Source organism: Setaria italica, chromosome IX (assembly GCF_000263155.2).
Source record: "Setaria italica strain Yugu1 chromosome IX, Setaria_italica_v2.0, whole genome shotgun sequence".
Lineage (NCBI taxonomy): Eukaryota > Viridiplantae > Streptophyta > Magnoliopsida > Poales > Poaceae > Setaria > Setaria italica.
Genome location: NC_028458.1, coordinates 11,087,675 through 11,098,794, shown reverse-complemented (window position 1 = coordinate 11,098,794; position 11,120 = coordinate 11,087,675). Strand labels below are relative to the sequence as shown.

The window sequence follows — 11,120 nt, the reverse complement described above, 5'->3', positions numbered from 1 at the left end:
CGTGAGATATTGTATTATTGCATCGTCATTGTGACCAATTTGGACTCAAAAGTATGGAAATTTAGTTTATCCCTAATTGACATGGTGCGAATTAAGTAAATTTGTGTGACGCCACGCACGAGTGGAAAGCGAGTCATTTTAGCCGAGATGCACGAAATTCATGATACGGCATTATGACTGGTCTTGCAAGAAAACGACAGGTTCCTAAAACAATAAGCTGTTAAGCAGTACTAGTGGTGGAGTTAATTAATAAGCACAATGTGTGTAGTACTAACTCCATGAGTCCATAGATGTGCCCGGGCGGCTCACCAGTGATCTCTTTTTGACGTGCTGATGCATCAACCAGATTCAACTTAAGCCTATTTCTTTTGCATGCAACACCTCGGGGGACCTGTTGTATTATTGCACCGTCAATTCAACCAGTTTGGACTCAAAACTAGCTACTTCACAGTTCACAACCATTTTTTCCAGTCCGATGAATTAAAAATGATCATATTTAATTTGCACACCTCGTGCACTCAACTATTCCTGTATGGATGTGGACCATAAGAAACATTTTCCTCTAACATATACTGCTTTTTACTTACGCAAAACACCGTATATCATGCGCCTAATTTTTTACTTGTTGAGAACCACGGGAGAGCATTCTATGCTTGTTAGGCAACAATGATTGTAGAAGACAACCACTAGGCACTAGAAGTGGTCTGTTGGCGTTGGGAACGAGGAAATAGCACCATTAACAGCTAAAGAGGGCTTACTTTTGTGTGTTCCAGAGAGCACGGGCCAACCCAGAGGCATTTCTTGTCACCTGACAACAATAGCTACCGATGCTTGCAATTTTTCTGTCCAAGAGAGTGCAAGAAATCGGTGATCTCGTAGTCTAAAGGAGGAGAGAGTGAATTAGACAACTTAAAATTTTAATCTATAATTTTCACTATTTTTTTCATCAAAGTTAAACTAGATCATGCTATTAAGATGCACAACTGATCTAGTGTGAAATGCTCATTCCAGACAAGTTTTGCAACCTAGAGCCAATCCTAACAAGATACTACACTAAGAAAGTAAAAGCACACAAGTTGCAAGTATGACATGCGAAAATGTAAGATGTGAGGATGAGGGGAAACTCTTGACACGATGATTTATCCCGTGGTATAGGTAGGCACTAAGCCACCACTAATCTATGTAGCCACCACTAGTCTACTCACACAAGAGTATTGCTTCCCGGTCATCAAATCTCTTCCAGGACACCCCTTGACTTACCACAAAGGCTTGGCCACTAAGGCTCACGCTAAGTTCCCAGGTAACCTTGATGTCGTCTTCACTAAGGAGCTTCTCCACTAAGGAAGGGGTCTCCACGTACCCCGCACACGATCATTGACGCCGCTCCACATCAAGCCGAAGGGTTGAAGACTTGCTGGCGAGCCACCAAGGCTCCAAGGCGCCGGCACACCTTGTACAGCTGTGGTTCGCTCCTAGAACCGATCACAAGGCAAGCACACCTTGCAATCTCTCTTTTCTAGGCCTATCCTAGCACTAATCACTCTTCTAAGCTTGTGCTAAGTCTTTGATTAATTATTAATGCACTTTTGGTGGCTTGGATGTGTTCTTGATGAATCTTGATCTCCAATGGACTTCTGCACACTCCAACATCATCCAACAACTCCAAATGGGCGAGCGGAGGTGAGATAAATAGCCTAAGAGTTCAAAGAGTCGTTGCTCCAACAGCTAGTTAAAGTATACCATCGGATATTACGACGGTCTGTTTTAGCATGCATCGGAATATCTGGTGCAACTAGTCGTTGGCTTCCCCGTGCCCAAGTTCTTCACGTACACATCCAAAATTCATCTGACGCTTCATTCAATGGTACTGTCGGAACATCCAGTACTGAAGAGCTTCTAGCCAAAAACTCTCTGAAACTTCGTAAAGTAAATATGCTTCGTCCGACGCTCCCCTTGACCTACCATCGGATCATCCGGTGCTATAGGATTTTCCTCGTCTTCCAAGCCTTCTCTTCAGAATTCATCCGACGCTACTAGAAAACAGGGCATCGGAACATCCAGTGGTCTTGACTTAGACGGATGCCTGTAGTTGTACCAATTCGTCCAATGGTTGCTCCGACACTTCTCAGGTGGACCATCGGAACATCCGATAGTTTCTTTTTCTCTTCAACTCGTCTAATGCAAGCACCGAAGATGCCATCATTTGGATGCTCTAGAATACCATAAAATAATTCTAGATACCATGGATATCATAACTTGGACACTTGAATACCATGATTTGAACCTTGCCATGGTTTGGTTTGGTTTGCATACTTGGGACCTAGAAAATCTACAGGCACATGCTTGACAAACCATTAATCTTAATAACTACTCCTATGTTGTTACTCAATCACTAAAATTACAAACTATGGTCTAATGGATCATGTTCGCTACAGTGAGTACACGTCTCAAAATGAAGATAAGAGATTTACCCATTCTAGCTATCATTCTCATGGGTGAAGAAGCATTGCATTGATTAATACCGTAATCAGAGAGGGGTTTGCTGCAAAAACAACCTGGCCTGCTCTGCCATTGACTCAGGCAGCGACCTCCCACCCGTCACCCAAGTCCCCATCTTCCCTCCACCTCCCCAATCACCCGCCCACCCCCGCAAGCCCAACCGCCAGGGAATTTCCTGGACGCGCAGGCAGGGCGCTCGACGCAATGCGTGCGCGAGACGCCGCCGCGCCTGCTCGCCAGCCTAAGCCCCACGTGGGCCTCCTCCTACCCCTTCCCCTCCCGCCGGCCACGCGCATGGGGGGTGTTGACGTCGCCGCGACAGCGACGCGGGCGGGCGGGCGGGCGGTGGGCGAGTGACAGTGGGAGCGGGAGAGAGAGAGATGTCACCCTCAGATGGTTGTTTTCTTTTTTCCATCTCTCGGGCTCGGCCTCCCTGTTGCTGCCGCACCTCCGCCTTCCCGTCCGTGTCACGCTTTGTTCGCTTTCTTTCCTCCACCTCCATCGTCTCTCCCCGTTTCGTCTCCCTTCTATTCTGTCGGCTCGGCCGGCCGGCTGTTCTGGTGCAAGAAGGCCAGAAAGAGGGGATCTTTGCTGAATTCGTAGGCTCTGAACTGGTGAGTCTTTCCTCCCTGCTTCTTCTAGTTGAATTACGATGATCTTGGGCGGTTTTTGCCGTAATTTACTTGCTTCACCTGTACTCAAGGTTAATTTGGTAGTTGATGTCCTTTTGCGGTGAATTACTGTGATGAATTCGGTGGCTGTACTTCCATGCCTTGTGGGGACTGTCATGATGGCTTCTCTCTGCTCAGGTGCAGGAGTTGGGAGTGTGGCCATTGCCTGATTGGGGACATAAGGTGGGGGTTGTCCCCAGACCCCAGTGAGCTCCACACCGGTCCCTGCTGTTCTCCCAGTCAAAATTCTGTATCCTATGATGCTGAGATCAAGGTACTTATACCTTGCTGTTTACCCTTTTTGGTGCTCAACCAGTTCGCATCTACTTTTGGGAGGAAAAGCTCTAATTGTTCCCCTTTCTCGTGCTCCGTATTGCTTCATGATGACTTGTTTGTTGCGGAACAGGAATTAGGCATAATAGTTTGGTTGTCTTGGTTTCCTGCTGCATAAAGTTGTACATATTTTTTCTCTGGATTCAAGATCCTCCCTATCCTTTCTAGGTAAGGATAAGATAATGACATTAGCCATTTTAGTTTATTCTGTAGTCTCTTCTCCTTTGAAGGTGCACTTGCCTTCTCTCTACAGATTTTTTTTTTGGTACTGGATATTGGAATTTAGATTCATCATACCATGGTGACAACTTGATAAGGATTGATTGGTCACCAGTGATTTCCGCACAACTTATATTTATATAAGCAGGGCTGCATCTGCATTTTTTGGCATTCCAGGTTCTCAAAGGGTTTACATGTATAGTAAATATAAGACAGTAAGAGACATGCTAAGCTATTTTGTTGAATTTCAGTATACTTTTCGATTTAAGGATTCTACAGCATAAATAAATTTTATTGATTACATTTTTCCGTTATGAACTCAGGGGAAAATATACAGCAGATTTAGCTGTGTAGGTGATCAATTGCTGGTCTCTTTGTCGTAGTTTACATAACATCGTTGATGCCATTTCCATCTCCAACTGTATTTTGCTGAATTAAAGGACATTGGAGCATATCTGACCTTCCCAAGGTAAGCCAGTTGCTCTCTTACTCAGTTCTAATGTAACTACGGTTCTTTCTGATAGTTTGCCCTTGGAATATTTAGTTGTGACAATCTTTGGGGTTACTTATGTGCATTTTGCATTGGGGATGCCATGCATATGGAATTTTGAAACATTTCATCATTGTGGTGTCCCACAAGCCTGTTTGTGTTTTGATCTCACCCTTTAAAGTAATGTAGAGTGCACTACTGAGCCTGGCCCCTTTTTACATGGTTGATCATATTGAGTTTCAAAGCAAAGAGCACTCTGAAGAAGTAACAACCAAAATTTAGGCGTGATAAATTCTAGAAACATAATGATGTTTTCTTGCAGTATGCATCTACGCTTACTGTTGGGATCTACATTAAAAGATAATAAGGAAATAAAAATATAGAATTGCTATACATCTTCTGAATCATAAACATTGATGATTATGGTTGAATTTATAACCTATGAATGTGCTTGACTGTTGAAAATTCATGCGCATTCACCTCTACCTCTGAGGTCTGTGCTTACTACTGGAATACACATCACAAAATTGGCAAGGAAGAAGAAATTGCTATAAAGCAGTCAATGAAAATTTTTGGGGACCATAGCGAATTTCTAGCCTGTGAATGTGCTTGAAGATTCTTCCACCTTCATCTCTTGCTTAGTGAGTGTCAATGGTGCCTTGCATCTTACCTTCAGCAAAGCCAACTTGATACCTGTTTTGCCGGATGTGTTTATGTTCCCAAGATATGAACTTTTTTTAGTTTTCCTATGTATTGATTCGAGTATCAAGGCCACAGGGGAGTCGGGGAGAGGCAAACAGAGAGTTGGTATTGAAGGAGGGGAGGCAACATCGAACATAGGTTTGGTGGCTGGTGGGTGTTTGGATGGGGGTAGGGAGTAATTGTGGAGATGGTATCATGGTAATATGTTAGATATAGAAATAACCTTCTCTGGGTCAACTGCTACATAAGAAATACTAGAATGTGATATAGACAGACCATCAATTGCCTTCTCTAAATATGGAGAGCTCATATGCACAAGTTTCCTCTAAATATGATTCTCTCTTCTTCTTTTTTTGGCTGTGCAGGAAGAAGGCTCTTGACCCTCCAGATTATAAACATGGGTTGGCTGAGTAAAATATTTAAAGGTTCAGTAAATAGAGTTTCAAGGGGACATTACAACGGGAACTCCCATGAAGGCTATTCAACTCAACACACTAAATCATATGTACCACTCTGCTCAGTTGCATCTTATCCTCTTAATCTTAATATTTACTGATGCAAATAAGTTAGTTTTAAGTAATACCTACTGTAAAAAAATGAAGAGAACCATAGTTCATCAAAATGTGTGCTCCTTGATATTATATACAATCAGTTGCTCAAGGCACTCCCCATAATTGTTTACTCTCTTAATTTGAAATGGGTCTTTCCCTGTTTCTGATAAATCATGTTGATTAAAGCCAATTGGTGGTATGTCTGCCTAGAAAATATAAATAGCGAACAACTTATCGATTTGTGCTTGGTTAATTAGGACTCGCAGTATTTTTAATATATATTAGGACTCACAACTATGCTGGATGTTCCTCAGTCCTGACTCCTGAGAGGGAAGGAACAGCACTGGATGTTCTGTTTGCATACTTAATTATTCCTTATTTGATTATTACAAAAACTTACTGTAGCAGGGTGCGCATGGTAATGAGGACGAAGACATGGATCATGCTATTGCACTATCCTTATCAGAGCAAGATCAAAGGAAGGGAAAGGCCATTGGTTTGTATTACTCTACCCATCTTTGCATGTTTTGGCTATTTCTAATTTAGAGACAAAAAAAGTGCATAGCAAATTCCTATTGTATTGTGTGGTTTCGTTACTTGTGTCCTTAAACTTGAGAGTGAATTTCAGATCTACTAAACTGTTATCAGTAAGAACAGTTCTAAACCTGACGTAATTTAGCAACCAGTGATAACAAAGCATTTTGTTCTAATTAATGGTAATGTTTGACAATATCTTTTGTGAAGCAACACTAACTGAAAACTATTAAAGCACATCATAACTCCATGCAAATCCAAAATTTTAGCCCTTCATTGATTTTGCATGATGGTTGCAAGGTCGAATTAGCAACCTGAAACGACATGTCATCTCTAATTACCATTTAAATAGGGCATACCTCCTGCCTACATATGGAGTCCTCATGTTTGGGACCAAAAGCAACACATTTTTGGACACGGGTTTTCTCTAACTTTGAAATTTATTCTCTAGTAATTACCTGAAGTATCAGACAGCTAGTTTTAGATTGAATATGAGCATGTGCAAATAAGCACGGTTAGACGGAATTATGAATTCTAATGCTTTTCTATTTTTATTTTAATTACGAATCAGATACGGAGCACCACTTAGATGAAGATGAACAACTTGCACGGGCTCTGCAAGAAAGTATGAATGATGGACCTCCTCTTCGATATATTCATTCAGATAACCGTTCATTGATTTCACATCAACCTGAAATTCAATTTCATGTCTAATTACCAATTAAATAAGGCTTGGACGTGCCTTGACCACATATACAAGTTCAGGGGCTAAATATGGAATTCTCAAGTTCAGGGACCAAAAATAACATAACTCTTTTTGGGACAGTGTTTTCCTGTAATATTAAATTTTCTTATTTAGTAATTACGGAAAGAATAGCATATAGCAGTTCTTGATTGGCAAATGAGCATATGAAAATGAGTACTGTTGATCAGAACCATGAATTTTAATGCTTTGTCTTATTATTATGAACCAGATACCAGTCCTACTCTAGATGAAGATGAACAGCTTGCACGGGCTCTGCAAGAAAGTATGAATGATGAACATCCTCCTCGTCAGCATATTCCAATTGAAGATGTTCACTCAGAAAGTGCTCCAGCAAGTAGCTTGCCCCCATATGTTTTCCCCACAAATGGATCGAGGTATTTCTCGCAATGGTACATTAAGATAATGTGATGCTTCACTAGTTGCTTGTGCCCCTTGACATAATCTTACCTTCCAATCAGCACAAACTTATTTGTTATTTTTCGTTTCAAAATACTATTAAGCATAAACACACTGCATGTCACACTAATGGGGTGAATGACAATTTAGGACGATACGTCTGATAATCAGGAGGAAAACCATCCTGATACATTAGTCATCAGATGTATTAGACTTGGTTCCGTTGCAGTAGCTTGTTGGTCTCTCATATACAAGGAGAAAAAAACAACTCTGGATTCTAGGGTAGGGCTAGGGTTAGAGTTTGGAAAATGTTTGAAGAAGCACCATTTGCTCTGAAAACATGTTATGGCTGCAAACTCATATATATCAAAGGCTACCTGGGTGAGATATATATTATATAATGAGCCAGTATTCAAATAAGGCTATATACATGAGGGTAATACTTAGAAGCCTATACGTCTCATAGTATAGAATTATCCTGACTGGATATGCAACATGGATCGATTGTCTTGTCTGGTTATCTGAGCCTTATCCTACTCTGTGATGTAGAATCTTATTATCAGATTTCTCTCCATTTTCTCTGGTTAAGCGTGATTTCTCTCCATTTTCTCTGGTTAAGCGTTTCCGTTCTGTAATTTTTATGTTTGTGGTTGCACCACTGCCTTCTGTAGGGTCTGTGCTGGATGCAAAACTCCAATTGGTCAGGGACGGTTTCTCAGTTGTATGGACTCTGTTTGGCACCCCCAGTGCTTCAGGTGTTACGGTTGTGATATACCAATATCAGAGTATGAGGTATAAAATCTGGAACACCCCTGATCTACATGGTTCAGCTTCACAAGATAATTAACACCAACCTTTCTTTTTGGAAGTTTGCTGTTCATGAAGACCATGCATACCACAGGTCCTGCTACAAGGAGCGTTTCCATCCTAAATGTGATGTTTGCAATAGCTTTGTAAGCATTCTTCACTTCAGTTTGATAGATGAGCTTGAAAGTTTAGTAAAAACTAATTATTTAACCTTGATTATCCATTGAGGTTTTCTTAACACTGATGGCATTTTGGTAACCAGATTCCCACAAATAAAAATGGCCTCATTGAATACCGGGCCCATCCTTTCTGGATGCAGAAGTATTGTCCTTCCCATGAAAATGATGGTACACCTAGGTGCTGCAGCTGTGAGCGAATGGAGGTTAGTGTTATGTTTATGTACAGTTATATATGTATTGATGTATTTATATAAAACAAACCAATGCCATTCCTGCATGGCATTTAAATACTTCAACAGCTGCATTTGTGCGCCTATTTTCAGAAATTTACCTGTAATTTTGATGAATTGTATAATCTTGTGCCACCTATAGTGCACATCTTCATGGCTCTGGTGATTCCAACGGCATTTCCTTCTTTTATTGTTTTGTTGTCAAACCCAGCCAAAGCACAGTCAATATATAACATTAGATGATGGCCGGAGACTCTGCTTGGAGTGTCTGCATACTGCAATTATGGACACCAATGAGTGCCAGCCACTATACATTGATATTCAGGAGTTCTATGAGGGTATGAACATGAAAGTAGAACAACAAGTTCCCTTGCTTTTGGTTGAGCGACAAGCTCTAAATGAAGCCATGGAAGCAGAGAAAATCGTAAGTGACATTCTGTCCGTTATCGTGTGGTGTACATAATGCACATCTAATATTATTCTTTTACTCTTATTTATTAGGGACACCACCTTCCTGAAACCAGAGGTCTCTGCCTATCTGAAGAGCAGATTGTCAGAACTGTAAGATCTTAAAACATTTCCTTGTTTTGCTAAATTGATCTACTGATTTTCTGTAATTCGAGGGCATTTATGATAAAATAAGATAATGTAATAATATTGTACAGATATTAAGAAGACCAATAATTGGACCAGGCAACAGAATCATAGATATGATCACAGGACCATACAAACTAGTTCGACGGTGTGAAGTGACTGCAATTCTTATACTGTACGGGCTGCCAAGGTTTTTTCTTTCATTATTTAACAAACTAATTACAATTGATTTTGTTTTCCTTTGATGAACGCCTATTACCAATCCATTGGAATGCCCTGCATGTTTTCATTTTCATTGGTTTGATTGCATGCAGGCTGCTAACTGGCTCAATTCTGGCTCATGAAATGATGCATGCTTACCTCCGACTTAAAGGTACTCCTGTTGTGCTTATTTATTTTCATTTGCAGCATCCTCATCATACTTCTATGTTTCTAGAACAGAAATATATACCATCTTAATACCCCATTTTTGGTAGGATACCGAACCCTGAGTCCAGAGGTTGAAGAAGGCATCTGTCAGGTTCTAGCTCACCTGTGGCTTGAGTCGGAAATCACATCAGGTTCTGGTAGCATGGCAACCACCTCAGCTGCGTCATCATCCTCTTCAACATCCTCCTCATCAAAAAAGGGTGCAAAGACAGAATTCGAAAAGAGACTTGGCGAGTTCTTCAAGCACCAGATTGAGACAGATCCTTCCGTGGCCTACGGAGATGGGTTTCGAGCAGGCATGCGAGCCGTTGAGCGGTATGGCTTGAGGAGTACCCTCGATCATATCAAGCTGACGGGGTCTTTTCCGTAGTGAAGCTGGGTTTTCCCCTCAAGTTCGAACATGGGTATAGGTATTTTGAGAACTCTTGGTTCATGTTACGCATAGCAAAGGGTATATATCGTCTACAGTACACGAAGTATATACGAGAAGATAAATAAGGATTTAGTTTATACCGTCCATTGCAGAAAAAAGAAGTATTGATTTTCCTTCACAATTATATAATTGCACAGTTCACGCATGAAGTTAAGTGGTCTTTAGCTTGACCAGCCATGTAGACTGCTATCACTTAATGCAAAAGAAAGTCGAACATACTATATACTTTGCTGCGTTTGAAATGCAATCTTGGATGCTCTGCCCCTTTACTATTTCTTGCCTTTTTTTTTGAGGGCTCTTTCTTGCCTTTCTTTGTGTCGTGGTAGATTCCCATCTTTCGACGTTTTGTTCTTCTACTATTTGTAAAAGGGTGCTTCAGCTCTGAATTTGTTTTTGTAAGGGGGGCAGAGTGCCCGCTTTATGCATCGATGTTCGAAACAGAAGTATCAACTGAACTCAGGAGGTGATTTTTCACTCATCATGGTCGAATGATGATACCAACTCTGCTGAATTCTTGTAATAAGTGAAGTCAGGTGGTGAGGTACTTGAAAATGTATGGACCCACCTCCACGGCACAAGCATATCTGGGCTAGTTTGGCAGAGCTCTGGTTGTGGTTAAAATGACTTCGGCTTCGGCTCCTCTGTTAGAGTTGAAGTCGTTTTGGAAAACGTTTGGCAAAATGACTTCTTCTATTTTTTATAATACGTAGAAGAGGTTAAATGTCCAATATGCCCATAACTATTGAGTAAAGTTTATATTTTTCCCTCAATTTATGATGCATTTGAAATCAAAAAAATGAAAAAATGGAATTATAACATGATTTTATACTATGTAATAAGAAATAACGAATAGAATTATAGATTATTCTATACCATTTTTTTAAACGCATCTTTTTTTACTCAATATCCGGTTCCATTCTCTTTTGTAACGCAGCCCTTTTCTTCCCTTTTTCCTCCATTCTTCCTTATCCAATCCTTCTTTTTCTCCCCGTCTCTATCCTCAGGCGCTCACGCGCTTCGCTCGTCCCGTCGATTTGCTCCGGCCCTGCTGCGCCGCTCCGACCGGCGACCTCGCACACCGCTCCAACCTTGCATGCTGCTCTCAACCTGCCGCGCTGCTCCGAGCCACGCGGAGTCGAGGTAGGCTGAATCCGCCGCTGCTCGCCGACCAGCTACCGCGCTCTGGCACCGACGTGCCGCCGCCACGCTCCACGCCCGGCATACTGCTCCCTTGACGCACGGACCGCCTGCGGCTGGCCTCAGCGCGCCGCTCCCCCGGTGAGTGGC

General features: G+C 41.6%; 1 protein-coding gene across 7 annotated transcripts; it reads left to right on the top strand.

Moving 5' to 3' along the window:
* The first annotated feature begins 2,884 nt into the window (after nucleotides 1–2,884).
* LOC101775790 (protein DA1-related 1) lies at nucleotides 2,885–10,102 on the top strand. 7 transcript variants are annotated; one of them, XM_004982336.4, is made up of 16 exons: nucleotides 2,887–3,113; nucleotides 3,309–3,444; nucleotides 3,577–3,671; nucleotides 4,046–4,191; nucleotides 5,280–5,419; nucleotides 5,871–5,961; nucleotides 6,571–6,624; nucleotides 6,974–7,139; nucleotides 7,833–7,953; nucleotides 8,031–8,114; nucleotides 8,231–8,350; nucleotides 8,589–8,801; nucleotides 8,879–8,938; nucleotides 9,043–9,161; nucleotides 9,286–9,344; nucleotides 9,448–10,102. In XM_004982336.4, the coding sequence occupies exons 5-16, from the start codon at nucleotides 5,312–5,314 to the stop codon at nucleotides 9,768–9,770; spliced, it is 1,518 nt and encodes a 505-aa protein (XP_004982393.1). In that variant the 5' UTR covers nucleotides 2,887–3,113; nucleotides 3,309–3,444; nucleotides 3,577–3,671; nucleotides 4,046–4,191; nucleotides 5,280–5,311; the 3' UTR covers nucleotides 9,771–10,102. The 7 variants fall into 7 exon arrangements, with proteins under 7 accessions (XP_022678915.1, XP_022678917.1, XP_022678916.1 ...); XM_022823180.1 differs by lacking the exon at nucleotides 3,577–3,671 and having other exon boundaries at nucleotides 2,885–3,113; nucleotides 9,043–9,146; XM_022823179.1 differs by lacking the exon at nucleotides 3,577–3,671 and having other exon boundaries at nucleotides 5,874–5,961.
* Nucleotides 10,103–11,120: the final 1,018 nt, after the last annotated feature.

What these genes read in the sequence shown, in the direction of transcription:
- LOC101775790 (XM_014804557.2), top strand. Translation starts at nt 5,312, where the DNA reads ATGGGTTGGCTGAGTAAAATATTTAAAGGTTCAGTAAATAGAGTTTCA. An exon ending in TACCAATATCAGAGTATGAG is followed by an intron (nt 7,954 to 8,030) that starts GTATAAAATCTG and finishes TCTTTTTGGAAG; the next exon opens with TTTGCTGTTCATGAAGACCA. An exon ending in TGCTTACCTCCGACTTAAAG is followed by an intron (nt 9,345 to 9,447) that starts GTACTCCTGTTG and finishes CATTTTTGGTAG; the next exon opens with GATACCGAACCCTGAGTCCA.